At 33.2% G+C, this 26918-nt stretch overlaps 1 protein-coding gene across 3 annotated transcripts in view; it reads right to left on the bottom strand.

Moving 5' to 3' along the window:
- Positions 1-4732: 4732 nt before the first annotated feature.
- Positions 4733-26918, bottom strand: part of LOC143079956 (macrophage mannose receptor 1-like) — a 125892-nt gene continuing 103706 nt past the window's right edge. For all 3 annotated transcript variants that reach the window (XM_076255587.1, XM_076255588.1, XM_076255589.1), the window contains 7 exons: positions 26332-26491; positions 21152-21409; positions 19158-19331; positions 17323-17559; positions 16338-16385; positions 6439-6549; positions 4733-5827 (listed from right to left, as the gene is read on the bottom strand). In XM_076255587.1, the coding sequence (XP_076111702.1) occupies positions 5580-5827; positions 6439-6549; positions 16338-16385; positions 17323-17559; positions 19158-19331; positions 21152-21409; positions 26332-26491 (1236 nt within the window). In that variant the 3' untranslated portion in view covers positions 4733-5579. The remainder of the gene's footprint in view (positions 5828-6438; positions 6550-16337; positions 16386-17322; positions 17560-19157; positions 19332-21151; positions 21410-26331; positions 26492-26918) is intronic.

Here is a 26918-nt window from a genome sequence, read left to right as displayed (position 1 = left end):
CCTCTTGCATACCATATATTTCTAAGGCGATGGAATGTCCCTCGTGCTTTCTGTTATTGATGTCACTACTTCCTCTTCCCTCTTTGTCCACGACTGATCCCAGGTATGTGAAAATGTCTACATCTTCTACTTTCTAGTCGTATAATGTTATCAGCTCCTTACTCATTGTTTGCTTGGATCTCAAGACTTTTGTTATTTTTGGGGTTAAGTTTCATTCCAACTCTTTCGGCTTCTGTTGTTAAATTCTGCGTTTGTTTTCATCAAGGTCGCTAAGTTTTGAGGAAAGAAGTGCTATGTCGTCAGCAAAATCAAGATCATTCAATCTTATCCCTTTGTCTTTGCCGTTGTTTTTCGGATTATCTAGTCTATGACTAGAAGGGGAAGAAAACCTGACATTATACATCCCTGTTTCACTCCTGATTAGATTTCAAACCATTATGATGTTTCTCCCTGATCAATGACGGAACCCTTAAATCCTGTATATATTTCCTTTATGGTTCTTATGATCTTGCTTGGTATTCCATAGCTCTTCTTGATCGTCCTTTGACTCTCTCGGTGGACTGAGTCAAATGATTTTCCCAAGTCTATAAAAAGTATGAGTAAAGTTGACCTCCATTCATTTGTTTGCTCAAGTATGTTTCGAAGGATAGAAATCTGTTCGGTTGTTACTCTTTTTTATCTAAAACCTGCCTGCTCATTCCTTAATCATTTTGTGTATTCCTCCTTTTATTCTCTTTATCAGCATTATGCAAAATACTTTACTGAGAACAGGTAAAAGAGTAACTCCCCTCCAGTTATTACAATCTGTCATATCGCCCTTCTTAAAGATCTTGCAAATCAATCCCTTTCTCCAGTCTGATGGCCATTTTTCTTCTTCCTATAGGCTATTAGATATTTTGCCATTTTCTCTTCTGTAAGGTCGATGTCTGTCTTGATAAGCTTTGGTGTTACACTGTCTATTTCTGCTGACTTCCCATTTTGTGTTTTCTTCAATGCTCTTTTAACTTCAACTACTGTCCCTTATCCTAATTCAATCTCGTCTATTATAATTTCAGCCAGATCTACATCTTCTGTAAAATTGGATAAAGAGGGTCTTGCCTATTTAAAACTTCACTAAAATGTTCTACCCATTTATTCAGTATATCGTTTCTTTCACTTTTCAGGTGTCCTTCTTACTTTTTACTCCTGTGTGTTGCCTCTTTCTTTCACCTGTTTGGATTTTAGTGATGTTATAAAAATCTTTGCGTCTGCCATTTTCTGCTGCTTTTTCTTCATCTTCAGCCATCATATTGAACCACTTCCTTTTATCCTCACGACCACTTTTCTTAACACCTTTGTTTTTCTATACACATGGAAAAAAGTATTGCAACACCAAATTGAAATTGAAATTAAAAAAACACTTTTTATTTTTTTGTGATATAATTTGGTAAAATAGAACTACTTAAACATTATTTAAGTATCACCTGAGTTTAATCAATAAATATCGACTCGGTAAGTTTTTATCTGCACATGCAGCTACTGTACCCGTAAACAGCAAAACAGGTGTTTTCATCCTCATTGTTTTCAACACTTTAAATAACCAAAATTTTAAAGTTATGTGATTGACACCTTGTAATGGGTCATCGACAACTCTTAACTGCAGCAAGATGACAGATTATCAGCATGAGTGAAGCAGGAGGTCGCTGTAATAACTGCACGTATTGTTGGTCGTCACCATTCCACTAGAAGTCGTTTTGAGAATTAAAAATGGCACTAAACGATGTTAAAGACCTTCCGAAATAAAGAAGACCCTCTATACCATTTGCTAGGGAAAATCAAGCATAAAAAAGGTTGGTCAGAAGGAAACCCCTTGCATACAATACAATCCAAAAAAGAGAGTGTTTGGCATACAGGGACCTTTTAACAAGAACTGTTCGAGATTGACTCATCGCTACTGGTTATCGTGCGATAAGACCATTTCGGAGACCTTTGTTCACGAACAGACACACAGTTTTCCGTATCCAATGTAGTGCAGAGCTCGCTAAAATTGAAAATTAGCATCATGGAGGAAGATTCATTGTTCCAATGGAATTCGGGTCATCTTCCGTGGACGGATCGTAGCCCAGATTTGAACCCTATCGAGCATATATGGGACACTATTGGGCGGTAAGTGCGCGAAAGGACACCCCAGTTCAAACACATCATGAAATAAACAATGCCCTTCATCAGAAATGGTTGCTGCTACCTTAGCAACAAATTAGTCGAATTTTGGCAGGAATCAGAAGACGTTAAGATGCGGTTATCCGTTTTAATGGAGGCTGCGCACAAAGTACTAATTCTTTGGCGTGTAACGATCAACCATGATGTGAACAGTCATCTGAAGATTAATTTTGAAATGTCTGACATTGTAAAGTTCGACTACAGTCAAAGTTGTAAAATGCATTTTTTGGTACAAAAAACGCTTCATTTTGTAATTAAAATTGTGGTTATATAAATCATTTTTTTTTAAACATTTTTTGTTCGTTTCAATGCCAATGTTATCATAAACTATGTTTCAATAATATTATACAAATATCTTATTATATATCATCCAAAAAAAAGAGGCTGATTTTTCAATTTCAAGGTGTTGCAATACTTTTTTCCATGTGTAAATTTGTATTCTTCATTTCGTCTTGCTTTTAATCTTTCTGATGTAGTACCTTCGAATTTATTCTTAATTTATTTTCTTTCATCCAACATGTTCCTGGTATTCTTGGTTATCCATGGTTTACTAATCTTTTTACTGCTCCCCAATACCTGTTTAGCTGCCTCAGTGTATATCTCCACTGCACTTTCGTGTTTTAAAACTGAATTTCTGTCACTTTCTTCCAGTACTTGGAATCTGTTTTTCACTTCAAGATTGTACTTTTTCCTTACATCCATATTTTTTAGCTGGTCAAGGTCATATCTCTCTCTTTCGCTTGTTGTCACCTTTATTTCTTGCCAGTTTGATTCTGATTTTTGACCTTACGAAGAAGTGGTCAGTATTCACATCTGCTCCTCTCATTACTCTTGTATCTAATATTGATGTCCTCATATGATCAGACCTCATATCCCCATGTACCATAATATGATCTATCCGATTTATTATCTTTCCATCAGGGGATTTACATGTTACTTTGTTTATTTCTTTGTGTGGGAATATAGATCGTTATGATGAGGCTGTTGAATTGGCAGAAATTGCATAATAATTCCCCATGTTCATTGATTGTCCTACATTCATGTTACCTCTTGCATAAGGCTATTGTCTCTGCCTACCTTTGCATTCAGGTCACCCATAACTATAAGCATATCATTCTCTTTGCAGGATGAAACGTTATCTTGTAGTTGTTAGAAATATTCTGCTTTCTCTTCCTCTCTTGCATCATTTGTTGGTGCATATGTTTGTATAACTGTCAACTTTTTATACTTTGATTAGAATCTTGCTTTTATCATTCTCTAGTTGATTGGTGTCCATTCCATCAATGATTTCTAAGCTCTTTCATTCATCATTATAGCTACTCCCGTGACTTGATGTTCATCATCCCCAACATAGATCACTGTGTCTCCACTTAGAAGCTTGGTTTCACCAGTACCTTTTATCATCTACTCTTACTAATACAATCATTTTTCATTTCTTTTGCTACTTTAGATGGGCCTAGCATGCCTTGCATCTAGGGGCTAAACCTCCTCTGAGACCTTGTTTTAGCCTGGGTCCATGAGGTGCCCAGTCTCTATCCCCTATTGGAGGATCCCACATCGTGGCCACATAGGTCTTACTGCACGAGAGTCTGTAACTGGCAGGAAAGAATTATGCACTCTGCTCTCCTTTTCACGGCAAGCTGCTAGCCAGTAAATGAATGGTGAAAGCGAGAATGACAAGCACAGACACAACACACATACAGGAGTGAATCAGTCATTTGACATGTAAATAACTACCAGAAAAGCACAATTATAGTGTTTTGCCATGACATTTTGTGTTCAAACATCTAATGCTTTCGGTAGCAAAAATTAGAAATCATTTTTTTTCTTTTCAAAACTTGTTCTTCAAATTTATTTGTTAAAGATGCTGGAACTAATAACATAATGCAACACATTATAACATTTATATATGTTTATTCTAGCTTTGTAAATACCAATTTAGAGTGAAATTATGCAATTTTTAAAAAACGGAAACCAGTAGAATAATAGATCCCAACATACCCTTGGAAACCTTTAATGGATCAATGAACATAACCAGCACGAAGCATGGGAAAAAACTGTAATGTAAAAACTCATTGATTGCATTTTTTATATAAGTATTAGTAAAGTATGCAATCAACATCGACCGAGCACTTACTTGGTCACCAATTAGAACAAGCGATAAAACTCTTTAATGAGTAGAATGTATGTCATAAGAACAGAATTATTATAGCTGTTATCATAATGCTAGCAAGTTAAAGGTTTGGTTTGCTTGCTTGCTTTATTTGTATTAATGTTTGCTCAAGTTTGTTTGCTCAAGTTTTATGAAATTTTTATGAAAGGGTGAAACTAAATATTTTGTCAAAATTTTATGAAAATTAAAGGAGTCAAAATAATTTTCTACAAGGTTTTTGGAACTACCTAAAATAGATTAGCTTAATGATTTTGGGTCTTGATATGAAAATTTGAAGCTAATAAATTTTCATGATTCATTCCTTTATGAATTCAATATATCCTTAAGTAATAACTAATGCATGAAATCAAAATAAACAAAGCACATATAATTCTTTAATAGCATTGACATATATTCCTCTTCAGGAACGACAAGATCATGCAGTTTATGACATGAAAACAAAATACACTTATGATAAAGGTCAAGAAACTTTGTGTTTAAGAAATAAAGACACAATACTTAATATAAAAAAGATGTGGTATGATTGCCAATGAGACAACTATCCACAACAGACGAAATGATATAGAAATAAACAACTATAGATCACTGTATGGACTTCAACAATGAGCAAAGCCTGATCTATTTGTACAAACAGTGATCTCCAAACTATACAAATTACGTATTGTATATGTAATATGTTGAAAGACGATTTTAAAGCACGATTGACATTTCAAAATACTTATTAGAGTTCAAATGCATTATATAATAAAATTACAATGTACGATTGAGAAAAATGCATTGGGCAATTACAAAATCCAAAACAGTAAAAATTTTCTCCAAAGATGCAAATTATCATAAGAGAGGGGCAGAAGATACCAGAGGAACAGTAACCTATAAATAGAAAATAAACTGACAAAGTTTTTATAATTATTTGACCTTTGATCTGTAATTTTATTAACACTGATTACTATTTAATATGGATACCTCTTTTCAAGGATTCAGAAATAAGCTAATATAACAAAAATGCAAAATTAAACGTTCACAGTGTTTATTTATACAATGGCTGTTAACATGTTGAAATCGGTTTTGTTCTTCAAACTAAAAATTATCTGTACAGAAACTCAATCTAAAGACACCAAAGGCTTAATACTGTCAACAGACCAGAGCTTTGATCAACCTTATTGATATTGAGTGACATAGAACATACATGTAGTAATCTAAAAAAAAATCACAAAGGATCTGCTCCACATATTTTTACAGTAGAACCCATAGCATTTGGATCATCTTCATTAATCTCTTCTGATGTTTTTAGATACAAGGCATTAGCAAAACTGTGAGTTTTAGGTTTGTAATTGTCGTTCTGTCTATTGAATCTTATGATGAATAAAATGGCTGCCACTATTACAAAACATCCCAATATACCAATTAGAATTCCAATTATTTGTCCTGTCGTTAAACCAGTGGTTACTCCTGAAACTGAAAAAAAAATGAAATAATAAACAAAATAATGAAAAGTGCATCTTTACAGTAAATTTCTTTAAAGAATGAAATCCTATTGAAGATTTATTATTTCTTTACTTCTGCACAATGGTAGTCTGAAATAACTTGATAAACTATTGCTTCAACATGATAATAAAATCATTTGTTCCTGTGAGCACCAAAGTAAAGATTGCTTTTATTTTGAAGTTGGAACTAAAAAAGTTTGCATTGCATTTAAAGGCAATACTATGAATTTGACATATCTTGTCAATATAGACACTGTTTACACTAATTCTTCTTCATCCTTTTGTTACTTATACCATGATCGATTTTGATTTATAATCTAATAATAACATATTCTTTCTCTTTCACAAGGAAGAAACTAATGTACTACCAAGTAAATTCAATTTCATTGTTTTTCATGCAGATGAGTTGTATCATTTATTTTCATACTATTTTTTACCAAACCTATCCAGGCACAATTTTCCTGATAATAAAAATAATACAATCTGCGTTAAAAGAGGCTCAGAATATATCTTAAATTATTCAAAAGTTATTTCCCAACCAACTTAAAGAAATTAATGAAATCATCATTCGTGATTTAATACCTCTTTTTTGACTGATGAATTCATTATCTATTGGTTTTGCTGCAGGTGGTGTCGTGCTTGTTGGCAGATATGTACTTGTTGCTTCAGTTGTTTCCATGGCAACAGTAGTTACTGAAATGAATAACAAGAGTGCACACGCTGAAATGTCTCGCCTTCTATACTAATCATTGATATTATGCTGATAGTCCTAAGTATAAAGCTTAGTTTTATTACAACTGTCTCATAAACTTAACATTAACCAAGATAACTAAACAAAGACCAATGAACCTTGAAAATGAGGTCAAGGTCAGATGAACCATGCCAGGCAGACATGTACAGCTAACAGTGCTTCTATACAACATATATAGTTGACCCATTACTTATAGTTTAAGAAAAATAGACCAAAACACAAAAACTTAACACTGTGCAATGAACCGTGAAAATGAGGTCACCGTCAAATTAAACCTGCGCGACTGACATAAAGATCATAAAATATTTCCATACACCAAATATAGTTGACCTATGGCATACAGTATTAGATAAAAAGACCAAAACTCAAAAACTTAAGTTTGACCACTGAACCATGAAAATGAGGTCAATGTCACATGACATCTGCCCGCTAGACATGTACACCTTACCATCATTCCATACAACAAATATAGTAGACCTATTGCATATAGTATGAGAAAAACAGACCAAAACACAAAAATTTAACTATAACCACTGAACCATGAAAATGAGGTCAAGGTCAGATGACACCTGCCAGTTGGACATATACACCTTACAGTCCTTACATACACCGAATATACTAGCCCTATTGCTTATAGTATCTGAGATATGGACTTGACCACCAAAACTTAACCTTGATCACTGATCCATGAAATGAGGTCGAGGTCAAGTGAAAACTGTCTGACAGACATGAGGACCTTGCAAGGTACGCACTTACCAAATATAGTTATCCTATTACTTATAATAAGAGAGAATTCAACATTACAAAAAATTTGAACTTTTTTTTCAAGTGGTCACTGAACCATGAAAATGAGGTCAAGGACATTGGACATGTGACTGACAGAAACTTCGTAACATGAAGCATCTATATACAAAGTATGAAGCATCCAGGTCTTCCACCTTCTGAAATATAAAGCTTTTAAGAAGTGAGCTAACACCGCCGCCGCCGTAGCCGCCGCCGCCGGATCACTATCCCTATGTCGAGCTTTCTGCAACAAAAGTTGCAGGCTCGACAAAAATCATTAATAAAATAACTCTTAGGGCAATTTGCACAATGATGATCCAGGTGATTCCTGACCTTATTAAAGTTTTTCATCTCCTGGGTAATATATGGCATAGGGTTCCACAAACAGATACACAAATGATTATAAAGTTTGCATTATTTTCAACAATGTCTTTTCAAACTGGTATGATTATGCAAGAAAATATATCTTTTATTCATGAAAAGATAATAACTGATAAAAAGATGTTTAAAAGAACAGTTAAGATGGGGCATCTTTCTATAAATACCACAAAATAAGTTCATTTGTTTTGTACATGAACAGCAAAAAACATAAAAAGCAGTCACAGTAGGACCTTCAACATGGAGCAATAACTCTCACCTCAGTGAAAATTTAATACAGCCTCTATAATTTCATGTTCATGTCACAACTGATGAAAAGATAACTTAAGTTCATGTTAACATCACAACTACCTGATTTTTAGTCAAATATGTCCTAAATGTATAAACTTGAATAACAGGAGAAGCAAGGTTCACTCCAACAAGACAGAAACAGAACACAACAAAATCAAAGAGCTGATAGCGCTGAGATGGAAGAAGGTGAATAAAAGGTAACTTGAATTACATGTACCATAAAAGCAGCCCCACTAACCCAGCCTGCTTTGTTCCATTATTGTCATGACATATTTTTTTCTTCAAACAAGAATGTGTCATAAGTACATGGCGTTCCCATCCGGACAATCATTTTCTATGTTTAGTGAACTGTGAAAATTAGGTAAAATCTTTAATTTGGCAGTAAAATTAGAAAGATCATATCATAAGGAACACATGTTTACTAAGTTTCAAGTTGATTGGATTTCAACTTCATCAAAAAGTACCTCGGCCATAAACTTTAACCTGAAGCAGGACGGACAGACCAGAAAACATAATGCCCATAAAAGGGGCATAAAAATAGTAAGACTTGTTACATACCCGCCAACTTTTGAAAGGTTACAATTTTTAGTAAGTATTTTGCACGATCTGGATTGTCTAGAATAAGTGTCATATTTGTATGATGAACTTACATGCCTTTTTCTTAAGTCTGTTTGCATGATTCTAGTTATTAAATCGGTAGAAAAGATGAACATGTAGCTAGCAGACCAGTGTTTATTTTCTTGTGTAAGAATATTAGATGCTTGTTGAAATTTCAAATTTTGAATTATGCACAAAGATGGACCTTTAACAGGTTGGGAACAACACTTTATGAGGAGTAACCCTCATTGGAAGAACATTACAACCCACTGTAAGAAATGAGCACCTTTATATTCATATTATTTGATGAAAGTTTTACCCATGAACTATGCATCTATCAAGTATTGAATGGTCAAAACATGTCAAAAGAATTTTGTGATGTTTCTAAACTTACATCTTCTTTATTAATTTGACCCCTCATTTAGAAAAGTTGTTCCAAATATAATGAATTTTCCCACTTTTGAAGTAAAAATTAAAAAAAAAAATCTTTTTTTTTTTCAACAGTAAAATGACCCCTGGTTTTAGGGACAGTCCCTCATTTAAGGGACACCACTCATAATGGGGAAAAGGGGGGGGGGGCCAACCTGTTTGTTGCTCTTTGTGAAAAAAGAATAGTACATTGTCCTTTAAATGATTTAATTGAATACAAGAATAAAATATGTTACAACAAGTATTATGTCAATAAATTAGTGAAAAAAAAATATTATTTATTATCTTTATGGTAGTAATGCATCATTGAATTTGTCAATCAGCCATGCTTTTATCCTTAAGCTGTGTAAGAACTTTGATGAAAATTCACATGCCTTCTTCTTTGCATAAGCTTCCTATAGACAGGAACACCTCTAATAATATTAGATAGATATAGGAAGATGTGGTGTGAGTGGCAATGAGACAACTCTTCATCCAAATAACAATTTATAAAAGTAAACCATTATAGGTCAATGTACAGCCTTGAACACGGAGCCTTGGCTCACACCGAACAACAAGCTATAAAGGGCCCCAAAATTACTAGTGTAAAACCATTCAAACGGGAAAACCCAACGATCTAATCTACATGTTTATAAACTAGAGGCTCTAAAGAGCCTGTGTCGCTCACCTTGTCTATGTGAATATTAAACAAAGGAAGCAGATGGATTCATGACAAAATTGTGTTTTGGTGATGGTGATGTGTGTGTACATCTTACTTTACTGAACATTCTTGCTGCTTACAATTATCTCTATCTATAATGAACTTGGCCCAGTAGTTTCAGTGGAAAATGTTAGAAAACATTTACAAATTTTATGAAAATTGTTAAAAATTGACTGTAAAGGACAATAACTCCTTAGGGGGTCAATTGACCATTTCAGTCAAGTTGACTTATTTGTAAATCTTACTTTGCTGTACATTATTGCTGTTTACAGTTTATCTCTATCTATAATAATATTCAAGATTATAACCCAAAACAGTAAAGTTTCCTTAAAATTACCAATTTAGGGGCAGCAACCCAACAACAGGTTGTCCGATTCATCTGAAAATTTCAGGGCAGATAGATCTTGACCTGATAAACAATATTATCCTGTCAGATTTGCTCTAAATGCTTTGGTTTTTGAGTTATAAACCAAAAACTGCATTTTACCTCTATGTTCTATTTTTAGCCATGGCGGCCATCTTGGTTGGATGGCCGGGTCACCGGACACTTGTTTTAAACTAGATACCCCAAAAATAATTGTGGCCAAGTTTGGATTAATTTGGCACAGTAGTTTCACAGGAAAGGATTTTTGTAAAAGATTACTAAGATTTACGAACTAGAGGCTCTAAAGAGCCTGTGTCGCTCACCTTGGTCTATGTGAATATTAAACAATGGACACAGATGGATTCATGACAAAATTGTGTTTTGGTGATGGTGATGTGTTTGTAGATCTTACTTTACTAAACATTCTTACTGCTTACAATTATCTCTATCTATAACAGTACTTTCTGTGGAAAATGTTATTGAAAATCTTCAAATTTTAAGAAAATTGTTAAAAATTGACTATGAAGGGCAATAACTCCTTAGGGGGTCAATTGACTATTTTGGTCATGTTGACTTATTTGTAGATCTTACTTTGCTGAACATTATTGCTGTTTACAGTTTATCTCTATCTATAATAATATTCAAGATAATAACCAAAAACAGTAAAATTTCCTTAAAATTACCATTTCAGGGGCAGCAACCCAACAACGGAATGTCCGATTCATCTGAAATTTCAGGGCAGATAGATCTTGACCTGATGAACAATTTTACTCATGTTAGATTTGCTCTAAATGCTTTGGATTTTGAGTTATAAGCCAAAAACTGCATTTTACCCCTATGTTCTATTTTTAGCCATGGCGGCCATCTTGGTTGGTTGGCCAGGTCACCGGACACATTTTTTTAACTTAATACTCCAATGATGATTATGGCCAAGTTTGGTTAAATTTGGCCCAGTAGTTTCAGAGGAGAAGATTTTTCTAAAAGATAACTAAGATTTACGAAAAATGGTTAAAAATTGACTATAAAGGGCAATAACTCCTAAAGGGGTCAACTGACCATTTTGGTTATGTTGACTTATTTGTAGATCTTACTTTGCTGAACATTATTGCTGTTTACAGTTTATCTCTATCTATAATAATATTCAAGATAATAACCAAAAACAGTAAAATTTCCTTAAAATTACCATTTCAGGGGCAGCAACCCAACAACGGAATGTCCAATACATCTGAAAATTTCAGGGCAGATAGATCTTGACCTGATGAACAATTTTACCCAAATGTCAGATTTGCTCTAAATGCTTTGGTTTTTGAGTTATAAGCCAAAAACCGCATTTTACCCCTATGTTCTATTTTTAGCCATGGCGGCCATCCTTGTAGGTTGACCGGGTCACCGGACACATTTTTTAAACTGGATACCCCAATGATGATTGTGGCCAAGTTTGGTAAAATTTGGCCTGGTCGTTTCAGAGGAGAAGATTTTTGTAAAAGTTAACGACGACGGACGCCGGACGCAAAGTGATGGGAAAAGCTCACTTGGCCCTTCGGCCCAGGTGAGCTAAAAAGTATACAGATCTTTAGATTAATATAACAAAGAAGTGTGTACAGTTTCAAGGGGTCAACTGACCATTTTGGTCATGTTGACTTATTTGTAAATCGTACTTTGCTGAACATTATTGCTGTTTACAGTTTATCTCTATCTATAATAATATTCAAGATAATAAACCAAAACAGTAAAATTTCCATAAAATTACCAATTCAGGGGCAGCAACCCAACAACGGGTTGTCCGATTCATCTGAAAATTTCAGGGCAGATAGATCTTGACCTGATGAACAATTTTACCCCATGTCAGATTTGCTCTAAATGCTTTGGTTTTTGAGTTACAAGCCAAAAACCGCATTTTACCCCTATGTTCTATTTTTAGCCATGGCGGCCATCTTGGTTGGTTGGGCGGGGCACCGGACACATTTTTTAAACTAGATACCCCAATGATGATTATGGCCAAGTTTGGTTAAATTTGGCCCAGTAGTTTCAGAGGAGAAGATTTTTGTAAAAGTTAACGCAGGACGACGACGACGGACGCCGGACGCCAAGTGATGAGAAAAGCTCACTTGGCCTTTCGGCCAGGTGAGCTAAAAATGGTTAAAAATTGACTATAAAGAGCAATAACTCCTAAAGGAGTCAACTGACCATTTTGGTCGGTGTGACTTATTTGTAAATCTTACTTTGCTGAACATTATTGCTGTTTACAGTTTATCTCTATCTATAATAATATTCAAGATAATAACCAACTAGAGGCTCTAAAGAGCCTGTGTCGCTCACCTTGGTCTATGTGCATATTAAACAAAGGACACAAATGGATTCATGACAAAATTGTATTTTGGTGATGGTGATGTGTTTGAAGTTCTTACTTTACTGAACGATTTTGCTTCTTACAATTATATCTATAATGAACTTTGCCCATTAGTAACAGAGAACTATATTTGGTAATAAACAGCTGCGCCATGAGCGCATGATACGCCCAACGTCTTGTGTGGAAGTTTTATGCAATAATCATAAATAGTTTCTGAGAAAGTTTTAATCAATTACCATTTATTGCTTTTGAGACACGGCGGGACATGTGAAACCCCCCCACCCTGTTTTTTTTTTTTTACAAATATCACTAAAATAAAATTTTGAATCAAACCAACTAGAGGCTCTAAAGAGCCTGTGTCGCTCACCTTGGTCTTGTGCATATTAAACAATGGACACGGATAAATTCATGACATAATTGTGTTTTGGTGATAGTGATGTGTTTGTAGATCTTACTTTACTGAACATTCTTGTTGCTACAATTATCTCTATCTATAATGAACTTGGCCCAGTAATTACAGTGGAAAATATTTTCTAAAAATTTACAAAAATTTATGAAAAATGTTAAAAATTAACTATAAAGGGCAATAACTCCTTAAGGGGTCAATTGACTATTTTGGTCATGTAAACTTATTTGTAGATCTTATTTTGCTGAACGTTATTGCTGTGTACAGTTTATCTCTATCTATAATAATATTCAAGATAATAACCCAAAACAGTAAAATTTCCATAAAATTACCAATTCAGGGGCAACAACCCAACAACGGGTTATCCGATATATCTGAAAATTTAAGGGCAAATAGACCTTGACCTGATGAACAATTTTACTCATGTTAGATTTGCTCTAAATGCTTTGGTTTTTGAGTTATAAGCCAAAAACCGCATTTTACCCCTATGTTCTATTTTAAGCCATGGCGGCCATCTTGGTTGGTTGACCGGGTCACCGGACACATTTTTTTAACTAGATACCCCAATGATGAGTGTGGCCAAGTTTGGATTAATTTGGCCCAGCAGTTTCAGAGGAGAAGATTTTTGTAAAAGATTACTAAGATTTACCAACTAGAGGCTCTCAAGAGCCTGTGTCGCTCACCTGTTAATGTGTTTACTGATGTCGGCCATCTTCGTTGGTAGGCGGGGTCATTAGACACTTTTTAAAAAAAAAGATACCCTAGTATTATGATTGTGGCCAAGTTTGGTTAAATTTGGCCAAGTTGTTTAAGAAATGATTTTTATACAAGTTACAAAAATGACGAAAAGTTGTTCAATATTGACTATAAAGGGCAATAACTCCTTGAGGGTTCCTCTAACAATTTTATAAAATTATAAAGGGCAATAACTCCTAAAGGGGTCAACTGACCATTTTGGTCATGTTGACTTATTTGTAAATCGTACTTTGCTGAACATTATTGCTGTTAACAGTTTATCTCTATCTATAATAATATTCAAGATAATAAACCAAAACAGTAAAATTTCCATAAAATTACCAATTCAGGGGCAGCAACCCAACAACGGGTTGTCCGATTCATCTGAAAATTTCAGGGCAGATAGATCTTGACCTGATAAACAAGTATACCCCATGTCAGATTTGCTCTAAATGCTTTGGTTTTTTGAGTTATAAGCCAAAAACCGCATTTTACCCCTATGTTCTATTTTTAGCCATGGCTGCCATCTTGGTTACTTGACCGGGTCACCGGACACATTTTTTAAACTATATACCCCAATGATGAGTGTGGCCAAGTTTGGATTAATTTGGCCCAGTAGTTTCAGAGAAGAAGCTTTTTGTAAAAGATTACTAAGATTTACAAAAAATGGTTAAAAATTGACTATAAAGGGCAATAACTCCTAAAGGGGTCAACTGACCATTTTGGTCATGTTGACTTATTTGTAAATCTTACTTTGCTGAACATTATTGCTGTTTACAGTTTATCTCTATCTATAATAATATTCAAGATAATAAACCAAAACAGTAAAATTTCCATAAAATTACCAATTCAGAGGCAGCAACCCAACAACGGGTTGTCCGATTCATCTGAAAATTTCAGGGCAGATAGATCTTGACCTGATGAACAATTTTACCCCATGTCAGATTTGCTCTAAATGCTTTGGTTTTTGAGTTATAAGCCAAAAACCGCATTTTACCCCTATGTTCTATTTTTAGCCATGGCGGCCATCTTGGTAGGTTGACCGGGTCACCGGACACATTTTTTAAACTGGATACCCCAATGATGATTGTGGCCAAGTTTGGTAAAATTTGGCCTGGTCGTTTCAGGAGAAGATTTTTGTAAAAGTTAACGACGCCGGACGCCGGACGCCGGACGCAAAGTGATGGGAAAAGCTCACTTGGCCCTTCGGGCCAGGTGAGCTAAAAAGTATACAGATCTTTAGATTAATATAACAAAGAAGTGTGTACAGTTTCAAGCAATAATCATAAATTGTTTTTGAGATACGGCACGACATGTAAAAAAAAAACCTCCCCCTTTTTACAAAATACTCAATAACTCAAAAATAAAATTTTGAGTCATCACCAAAAAGTATACAGATCTTTAGATTAATATAACAAAGAAGTGTGTAAAGTTTTAAGCAATAATCATAAATCGTTTTTGAGATTACGGCACAACATGTAAAAAACCCCTCCCCCTTTTTTACAAAATACTCAATAACTCAAAAATGAAATTTTGAATCATCACCAAAAAGTATACAGATATTAAGATTAATATAACAAAGAAGTGTGTAAAGTTTGAAGCAATAATCGTTTTTGAGATACGGTGCGACATGTGAAAAAAAGCACACCCCTGTTTTAGTTACAAAGTGCCGTAACTCAAAAAGTTTAAATCTTATTTTCACCAAAAAGTATACAGATCATTTGACCATCATAAGAAACAACTGTATTAAGTTTCATGAAATTTGGATAAGTCGTTCTCAAGTTACGGTGCGACATGTTTACGCCGGACAGACGGACGGACACCGGACATTTGTATACCATAATAGGTCCCGTCAAAATTTTGACGGGCGTATAAAAATCGGTGTCATTAATCGGAAGTTGTTATGAAATTGTAATACACAGAAACAAATGCGGTATAAGGCCAGTTCAATGATTTTAAAGTCGGCATCATAGGCCTTCAGAAGACTTGAAATCTTCTTCCACCAAAAAAAAATTAACATGGTCAATATAAGGTCTTCAAAAACAGATAAATGTTTATAAAATATTGTTTTTTGCTTCAAATAAAGAAATAAAATGAGTATCATTAGAAATATATTTTTGTAAAACATAACAAATGTTCTCCTTCACTTCAATAAAGGAAAGACACAACAGACAAACTTATCTTAGATAATTTAGAAATATATGGTTTAGAAAATATATAAAAGCTTTTTCTAATTCTTTGTCAATTCATCCCTTTCTGCACCCATTGTATAAAAAAAATAATCCACATGTAATTCTTTTGATCTCAGTTATGCATTGGTTAAAATTCCAATTATGACATCGATCTTATTTTGCTTTCCTTTAAATATCCTTTTGTGACAGCATGAAAAAAAGGTGACCATACCTGATGATATCACATAGAAAGAATACAACTTTTTGCAGATCATTTAAAAAAAAAAAGGAATAAGTTTGCCTGCATATTGTTTGAAAATCATACGAGAATCATTCCATCATCAAATCTCGTGTAATATTATATTTATCCAATCTCGACAATTAAATTTTAATATTTAAACGCTTAGCAAGCCTGGCATTCAGAATTTAAAATTTAACTGTCTCCAGTGGATAAAATGTATCACACATGGTGCAGTGGTAGAATCAATATATATCTGGCAGTTTTAAATCAACTAAAAATTCTAACCTGCTTTTGTTGTAGTCGAAGTTGTGATTGGTGGTGTAACTGCTTCATCTAAAGATAAAGAAGAAGAAATGGTAAACAAAATTAATGTGGGTCAAAAACTTTTTGTCATAAAAATAATATTAGAATTTATGCAGCAATAAATATCTTTTGTTTATTCCAGAAACATAATTTCCTCTTATTTTGTTTTTCTAAATTCTTTTCAAGGAGTAGGGGGGGGGGGGGCTGTAGTGGATGTAAGGGCCTTATTTAAACCTAAATATCCAGTCTTTTATTTTTCAAAATGCAAAGTGTTTGAATTGGATAAATAAACATGCAAGAAAGTGAAATAAAACAATTTTGTTGAACTTGAGCTTTTAAACATCACATTGGTCAAAAACAGTTAATTTTGCCAAATTAAACAACCATTTCAACTAAGTTTAGGCATAGAAAACAAAGAGCACACAATGCCTTGACAAGCTACAAGTGAGTCATGCTGAAGGTTTTATTAAAAAAAAAAATAATTTACAAGATTTTCATTGCACTATATGTTTCAGTTCATAAAATCCAATGAAAATGTGCTCTTTTACTTTATGGCATTACTTGCTTATGCCTATACTGGAATATGAGTTTTTTCTAGTCTTTTAAAATGTAAGAGCTTTTGATTTTGCGATTTGATAAGAGATTTCCTGTTTTGAGTTTGCCTTGGAAGTTTAGAATTTTGTAATTTTACTTTTTTATTGAATTTGTAAAAGATGAAATGGATGCGAGTTCTTTGTGCCTTCATAAAAAAGAATGCTGAAAGTGTTCATTTTCAAAATTAGACATATTTTCTCTCTTGCTATTGTTCGAACTTTGAATGAATTTGATTTAAAACCATAAAATACAAATTTGAAGTTTAAAATGATAATAATATGTGCTACATACCACAAGAACTTTGAATGAATTTGATTTAAAACCATAAAATACAAATTTGAAATTTAAAATGATAACAATATGTGCTACAAACCACAATAAGGTGTATCACAATACTCCCATCTTTTGTTTTTATCAGTTGTATAGCACCATGGACCATATGGCTCACTATCTGGATTACGACAATAGTTCTTCTCGCTGGCCAGCTTCTTACTAAACTTATGTTTCTGAGGGGTTTGTGATGACCAAGCCTGACAAGTTCTCCCCGTTTTGGTTTGATTAATATTTCCTCTATAATTGGCTCCTAGTACATTCATTCTACACTTTTGGCCTATGAAAAAAAAAAGAATTTGTTTTCATACAATGCAATTCTTATATTTCAAAGATGGGTGAACAACTTGTTTTTAGAGTTATTGATACATGAAAAACAAGAGTGCACACGCTGAAATGTCTCGCCTTCCATACTAATCATTGATATTATGTTGATAGTCCTAAGTATAAAGTTAAGCTTTAAAACAACTGTCACATAAACTTAACATTAACCAAGATAACTAAACAAAGACCAATGAACCTTGAAAATGAGGTCAAGGTCAGATGAACCATGCCAGGCAGACATGTACAGCTAACAATGCTTCTATACAACATATATAGTTGACCTATTACTTATAGTTTAAGAAAAATAGACCAAAACACAAAAACTTAACACAGTGCAATGAACCGTGAAAATGAGGTCACGGTCAAATAAAACCTGCGCGACTGACATAAAGATCATAAAATATTTCCATACACCAAATATAGTTGACCTATAGCATATAGTATTAGATAAAAAGACCAAAACTCAAAAACTTAACATTGACCACTGAACCATGAAAATGAGGTCAAGGTCACATGACATCTGCCCGCTAGACATGTACACCTTACAATCATTCCATACAACAAATATAGTAGACCTTTTGCATATAGTATGAGAAAAACAGACCAAAACACAAAAATTTAACTATAACCACTGAACCATGAAAATGAGGTCAAGGTCAGATGACACCTGCCAGTTGGACATGTACACCTTACAGTCCTTCCATACACCGAATATACTAGCCCTATTGGTTATAGTATCTGAGATATGGACTTGACCACCAAAACTTAACCTTGTTCACTGATCCATGAAATGAGGTCGAGGTCAAGTGAAAACTGTCTGACAGACATGAGGACCTTGCAAGGTACGCACATATAAAATATAGGTATCCTATTACTTATAATAAGAGAGAATACAACATTACAAAAAATTTGAACTTTTTTTTCAAGTGGTCACTGAACCATGAAAATGAGGTCAAGGACATTGGACATGTGACTGACGGAAACTTCGTAACATGAGGCATCTATATACAAAGTATGAAGCATCCAGGTCTTCCACCTTCTAAAATATAAAGCTTTTAAGAAGTTAGCTAACACCGTCGCCGCCGCCGGATCACTATCCCTATGTCAAGCTTTCTGCAACAAAAGTTGCAGGCTCGACAAAAATACAATGCATTGGTACTGTTTCTCATATGTGAATATATGATGAATGCAATCCTTGTGTTTAGATGTAAGGAAATCTGAACTTCTTCGATCATACCCTTGTTGAGGAAACCATGCAAGATTGGGGTCATGGTGGATTCATTCTGCTGTAAATGTATGAAGTCACTAACCTCCTATCTGACTATAAAGATTAATTGTAAGGGTTATATTGGGAAAGGGACAAAAACAAATTTCACTGGAAATGTTTTAATATATGGTTGAGATTCAATTCTGAACTAATTCTATGATATTAAACAATTAATGAGGTTTTGGAATGGTTATGAAAAAGGTCTTTTAAAAATCAATTATTTGACCCAAAATATATAAATTTACTGTGAACCTGACATCAGAGTTTCACAAGAGTAGTACACAAACCTCGGTCACTACTACAAATAAAGGGTCTTTCATATCTCTGACAATTGATATCATTCCATGTCCCATCCAGGTTCATTTCTACACATTCCTCTGCCGTACTTCGCCATGTTGTCGACGGCTCACCACTGGCCCAGTTTTCAAATGTCTTCGGAGATGAATCTACCCAAGACCAAGCTAAAAATATCAATGAAACAAGTTCTAAGATAAGACGGCATATGAAAACATCTAGACAAAAACTATTTAGGTTCACCATTACTTTTTGTCTAACATAGCTATATCTACACCACAAAATCTACTGTGTATAAAAAAACAAGTACACCTTGAAACATTTCAAGGGCATAGCTAAAGCTGGATAAATAAAATCAAAGGCAATCTAAATTTCAAACTCACAAAATTTAACTAGTTTTTGTTGTTATTTTTTATTGTTCCTGCAGAAGGTACCAAAATAAATGAGGTTGGGAAAGATGTTTCACAGCTCCCCACACATAAATGTAGTTAACTGTAATGATGGACATGGACAATAGATATCTACTCAAAATTTATTTAAACTGTTTAACTGTGTAAACTGTATCAAGTGAAACAAGGGCAATGGTTTATTTTATCCTCACTGCAGACTTGGAAATAAAAATGAAATTAAAAGCCAGGTAGGTTTTTAATTTTCTGAGAAGATCTTTTGGTGTAGATTGTCAATTGCTTTTGATGAACCTTAAAATACTACAGGTAAAAAATAACATTAATAATCATGCTTTTGAAAATTTGGATTAAAAGATTTAAGTTAAAAAGACAAATGTGGTTTTATGATATACCGTAATGTATTGAGTTGTGGTGTCATCAAAATAATATTGTATCTGCAAAAAAAATGTATGTGCAGAAAATATTATGAATTTTTTTCTTCATGCAAATAATGTGAATGGGTGAGTATCCCACTATCAAGAAATGGCCTTATGATATCTGATGCATCATATGCATGCAGAGTTTTCTGAAATCGCAAGAACTAATCTTGCATTGGTGTTCATTCTTAAACAAGAGCCTGAATCGTTCATCTTTAATTTTTTTGCTTAAATATTTCATCAATGATTTTTTTTTTGCTTTTTAAAATATATTAATGAATGGCTTAAAAATGCCATTTAAATGTTCTATTTTCTGTCATATATCCTTTAAATGCAAATAAATGCATTTTACCCATATGTTTCATTTGAGCCATAGTGGCTATCTTTCATGACGTACAAGGAAATACAATACAAAATTTATATTAGATTCATTTTAAAGTTAGAAAACCAAAAAGGTCAATTGGACATTTTTGGTCATGTGACTTATTTGTAGATCTTACTTTGCTGAACAATTTTGCTATTCACATTTTATCTTTATTTATTATAATGATCAAGATAATAACCAAAAACAGAAAAATTTCCCTAAAAATATCAATTCAGGGACCAGATGAACATTTTTACAGCGTCAGATTAGCTCTAAATGCCGTAGTTTTTTACATATAAGCCAAAAACTGCATTTGACCCCCAATGTTCTATTTTTGGTCATGGCGGCCATGTTTGCTGATGGATCAAAAAATGCAGCTGAAATTCATAAACTAGATTCCTAAAGGAATATACATTCAAAGTTTAAAAGTATTAGGCACAGTAGATTCAGGAGAAGATTTTCAAATGTAAGCAAACATGAAGAACAAATTGTGTAAAATTGCCTTTATAGGGCAATAACTCCTTAAGGGGTTGATTGACAATTTTGGTCATACAAACATTTTTGTACTTTGCTGAACAATATTGCTACTTACAGTTCTTAAGAGCCTATGTCACTCAATGTATCAAACTCTTAATGTTAGTATAAATCATTCAATAATAGGTTAACCTAATCAACTTAAACCCAAAGTTTTAAAAGAAGTCAACAATTAGGTCCTGTAGTATAGAAGAGGATCCCACAAAATAGTAGACCATAAATTGTACCCCCTCTTTTGTTGACTAAGAAACTTGACATTGACTTACAATAAGAATTTCTATTCAGCTTGCTTAATCCGATCCAAACCTTCAGTCTGCTTCTAGCCAATTTTTGGATCAAATTAATCAAATATTCGATTTGATCAAGGCTCTGTATGCTGGTCAATTTTAATCCTTTGTTATCACATTCTTCTTTTGCTTTGACCCATGTCAATGGATTATGTAGAATTGGATAATAGCATCTGTCACCAAATACATAACCACCGTCCTTGCAAATGAACTGGTCTGCTACTTTTGGTAGTGGTACTAAATAGAAAAAATAATGAATTACTTTTTCTCTATTTTGTAATTTAAATCCATTCATCCTGCAGTGTTCTTTTACCCTAATTGGAAATTCAATCTAATTAAGCATACTGTACAAGACTGAAAAATAAATACAGTGAAATTGAAAGATTCCCTCCATAGTAAGATGCAAAAAATAACACCTATATACAGTTTTTCAAGTTTTCTTGTTATTTTTATTTCTCTTAAATGTATCATTAAACTTTTTCCAAAATTGTTCTGTCTTATAAATGATTCGGTTAAATAAAACTGAAGTGATTCAATGCCATCTTATTGGAGTTATTTCCTTTTTTATATTAAGTCAGACCTGAAGTCTTTTGATATGAAGTACTTGATCCATTAGATGAAATTGAGGTCAAGGTCATGTATTTAATTTTTAATTTTGTTGGAACCAGAAGTGACATCTTCTTTCACCGTTTTTAAAATTCAATCTTTTAGTGTTCAGGATGAGGTGGAAAGACCTTGCACTGTCCACCTACAATTGGGTTTTCAAATTTCTTTTCCCCTGGTGTATGAGAATTATTTTTGTTACTCGACATATCAAAATGATTTTTGAAGATTTCATCATTCACCCTGTGACTAAACACTTTATCTTGGAGATTTCTCCTGGCGACCCTTTTCTTCTTGTTATCTTTATTTCTCTATAACCATAATTTTTATAGACAAAAATATTTTAACAAACTGTTTGTCTACTATTAATGATGGTTTAAACAAAGTGATCCAGTCACATCTTATGGGATCTACTTCCCTTTTAAAATTTAACATATGTGATACGTTGAATAAATTCCTACACCGGATGTTATACAGACTTAAAAGTATCTTGATATGAAGTTCTGAGTCCATTCGACAGAAATGATTTCAAGGTCAAAAGTCAAGGTTATGTTCTTAATTTTGAATGTTGCTTGTTATCTTTTAAATCAGAGGTAAACATTTTCCTATCAAAATATGTGCTGTTAGGGTGAAAATACATTTAATTTTGTTTTTTGAACAATTTTTTTTTTTTGGGGGGGGGGGTTAGGAGGGGATTAAAGCTCAGTGATATTGTTGTCTTTTTTCAAAACTACCTCTACCGTTTTTTATTGGGAAAAATGCATATTTTTTATTGAAATTGGGAAATTTGTATATTTTATTCTGAACACATCTCCGATTTTTTCCTGACCTTTGCTGTCTTTTTGCACTGTTTTTTTCATGTATATTTTGGTTGTCAGACATTTTCAACCTGAAAGATACTTTCGGAGAGGGGAAAGAAACAGAAGCAACGATGGTACTTACAATGCATTGAAAACTACATGTGTTACAAACACCATGATGATTCTGATCAGAAAACCTGATCTCAAAAGTGCTTTCTAATATCAAAATGATAACATGAATACAATATTTACAAACATTACTACCAATGCCATCACTGTTTGGGGAAAATGTAAAACTTTTTGGGAGGAATTTTAAGCCATTTTTTTCAGTAATTGGGAATTTTCTCTAGGGGAAAAGGCCGAATTTCGGCTGTTATTTGAGCCAAACAATATCACTGAAAGCTATTTAAAAAATCATTTAACAAATTATTGCTGTAAAAGGAATAATTGAAGGGGGAAGGAAGACAGAAAAAAAGAAGAAAAAGAAATGTGATTGCTCTTGACTAATAATTTATGTTTGATTCCTTCTAAACTTTTTGTGTGTAGTGTTTATAAGTAAAACTACATCAGAGCTCCAGATAAGCTGCGTATTTGTATGATCACGCAATAAAAATAATAAAAAACCCAATGCAATTGCCCATTTCAGGGTTCAATAACCCAATTATTTCAAAGGAAAACCCAATTATTTGCCCAAACCATGAGTTCTCAACCCTTTAATTGGCTACTGTTTGCGTTATTTACCCTTATCTGTTTACAGTCGTCGCGTAAATCTATGTTTATAATATTTATAATTGGAAATCTCCTTTCATTCTAAAAATAGATCCCTGCATCAAGTAGCTGAAATGGGTCCCTGTTGGAGTTTTCCCGTTGCTCAATAGGTACACGTGTTTTTGAAAACATTTCGGTCTTCTCTGTGTTTATCCAATTAGCGTGTGTCATTTAGTCATATTTTGTTTGCATTGCTCGAGATTTATCATAACATACATTAAATTAAAACGAAAGTGAATGTCCGGTAAAAATATTAAATAGAAGCATGTTTTCTGCTTCTTTTGAAAAGCTGAGGGAAAGTTATGATAACAAGACTCAGCCAGTGTTTTAGGAAGCGTCAATCGAAAGCACGGGCGTGTGTGCGTACCTTCTAACGAGAACATTGCTAATAAACACGGGGTTTCGTCAAAAACGAAATCAGTTGGAAAAAGTGAAAGGCCAAATCAATTATGACATGATAAAGCATGAGAAACCAAAAGTTCTAATAAAAGACAACTAAACCCAGATTTATATAAATTGAATAAACCAAAATCATTCAAGGATAATTAGAGTTTATGTAGTATTTTTTTCATTTTACGGTTAATTAATGAATACACACAGTGCCTGTGAATACACATATCCGTTTTTGTGAGAAAATACAAAACTGGCAGAAGGTTTGGAACGGGACACAAATTAAACCTACAATTGCTCCTCAGTGAATAAACCAAATAAAGCAGCTAGCATATAACCCTAATAGTTATCAAAGGTACCAGGATTATAATTTAGTACGCCAGACGCGCGTTTCGTCTACATAAGACTCATCAGTGACGCTCATATCAAAATATTTATAAAGCCAAACAAGTACAACGTTGAAGAGCATTGAGGATCCAAAATTCCAAAAAGTTGTGCCAAATACGGCTAAGGTAATCTATGCCTGGGATAAGAAAATCATTAGTTTTTCGAAAAATTCAAGCTTTTGTAAACAGGAAATTTATAAAAATGACCACATTATTGATATTCATGTCAACGCCGAAGTGTTGACTACTGGGCTGGTGATACCCTCGGGGACGAAACGTCCACCAGCAGTGGCATCGACCCAGTGGTGTAAATAGTTATCAAAGGTACCAGGATTATAATTTAACCCTAACCCTAAACCAAATAAAACAGCTAAACAAAGAAAGAAACATATTTAAGATGGAAAAAAATCTGGGGTTGATATTGCCTAAATATTCAATATTGTGTTGATGAAAAAAACAATACATTCAGGAGCTTGGTGGTGAAAAACCCAATTTGATATTAACATGAGGGGTGAATTGGAATTGATAATGCAATTAAAAAACTTTATCACCCAATTATATAAGAAAATGGTGGGTAAAAAACCCAATTTGAGAATTCTTATCTGGAGCTCTGCTACATAATCATTACATTTTTTGAATGTTGGATTTATTTGCCATTTAGGTTGCATATCTCATTTCAAAGCATGAAGTTTTGTATTTCTTACATGATTTTATACAGGTATATTAGACAAAACTTGTTGCCTAAACATGATGTGAAACAGTTGTCGTTTTGGATAAGGACTCCCAAGAGTTCCATCAGAGTTTTATTTTTTACAGTTCACAAAAAAAAAGGATTTGTTAATTTGAGCATACGAATTCCCATCATCTGTATAAGTAAATGCAGCATTCCTTTTACTGGAGGCTTTTGAATATGATTTCTGTGATTTGAGGAAAAATTCAATCCATAAGGGAGCATGAATAATAACAAACATTGTCCCAATGTTCGCTACTTTCATTTGAATGTCATTTGAGCGAGCATACTCTTTAAAATCAAGAAATTTCTAAATATTGATCTAAGAAAATTATTTTATAATGGTTATATTCTCCCACTGATAGATTATTGTTGTATTATTTGGAGTGGTTGTGCAAAAAATGAGCTAGTCAGAATAATAAAATTGCAGAAAAGGGCTGCAAGAAATATTTTAGATGCTGATCCACTTTCATCATCAGCTCCACTGTTTAAACAGCTATGATGGATGACAGTCGAGAACAGAATCTCAAACCACAAATCAGTTTTGATGCAGAAATGCCTTAAGAATGAAGCCCCTGTATATCTCACTGAAAAATTTAAAGAAATCCCAGAAAAAAAACAATACTGTTTGAGAAATGCCTCTTGCAAAAATTAACAAGTTCCAAAAGACAAAACAGAGCTTTAGAAGAAATCTTTTATATATTCAGGATCTATTTTATGGAATAACTTACCAATATCCCTGAAAAAATCATCCCTCAAGAACAAGCTCATTCAAAAAAGATTAAAAAAATACTTGTTGGAAATTAAGAAGCTGTGCGTTTTTTATATGCATAATCATTTTCACACACTCACTCAAACTTATGATATTGTTGATGCCAATACTATACATGTCATATCTGAATTTTTAACTTTTACCTGTTTTGAAAATTGTATATTTCATAACCATTTTTTATTGCATTATTCATATATGTTTGTTTGTTTGATATTTTGTAATTGTTTGTTATATTTCATTGTATTTCATGAGGGCCTCAGGGAAGATTAGCTTTATAGCTAACTGTGTAACCCTCTTTAAATAAATTATTATTATTATTATTATATTATTATTTGAGCAAGGATCTGTTCTTACAAATTGAAAAATTATGTGAAACAGCTAATCTGTAGATCAGAATATCTCTAGCCCTGAAATTTAGATAATCCAAAATTTTCTTTACATCAATTTACAAAAATAGTTATCTAATATATTTTTGCTGATTTTGTGAGGAGAACAATAATTAGAATACAAATAGCTACAAATATATTGAACATTTATCTTTTCTTACTCGAAAAACCATTAAGACAGCAAAATCCTGAAAAATCTTGGCTGCAAATTTGGCTCTCCAGGGCTAAACAAATAGAGTAATTCATGTCAGAAACAAATTGGTTTAAAGTACCATTATTTTATGTTTTGTGCTAACACTGACCAACTTGTACTGATTTACTTACTTTTATTGATCTGACACAAAGATGGAAGTTTGGTATCACAATCTTTATCTGCCCAGAAATCTTCTCCGACAGCTATACAAGGCTTACTTGGCAAATTGTCTGAATTCCAATTTGTGTATATTACAGGCCAACCATTAATCCATTTATAAGTTATACCATCCTGAAAATTAATTGGAATTGTAGTTACATTAATTTGACAAATGGACAGAAGTAACCTATATTCAGGACCTATTTAATGAATCAAGAAACTGTAAATTTAGAATTTTGTACAATATTACCATTACTGAAAACTAATTGGATTATAGTTACACTAATTTGACAAACGGACAGAAGTAACCTATATTCAGGACCTCCTAAATGAAAAATAAAACTGTAAATTCATAGATTTTTAAGTTATTTCCATTATTGAAATCAAGTTGCAGTTGGATAGGTTTGTAAAAATAAAGGCTGCCCTTTAAAAATTTTACTGCACTATTTGTATGAGACATTTCTAAAAATCTCGATAATAAAAGTGACATCTTCGTCAATTGTAAAAAAAAAAATGAATAATAAATGCATACAAAAATTGACGATTTTACAGTTAACAT

Source organism: Mytilus galloprovincialis, chromosome 6, assembly GCF_965363235.1.
Source record: "Mytilus galloprovincialis chromosome 6, xbMytGall1.hap1.1, whole genome shotgun sequence".
Taxonomy (NCBI): Eukaryota; Metazoa; Mollusca; class Bivalvia; order Mytilida; family Mytilidae; genus Mytilus; species Mytilus galloprovincialis.
Note: the sequence above shows the minus strand (reverse complement) of the source record. Positions and strands in the feature narration are given on the sequence as shown.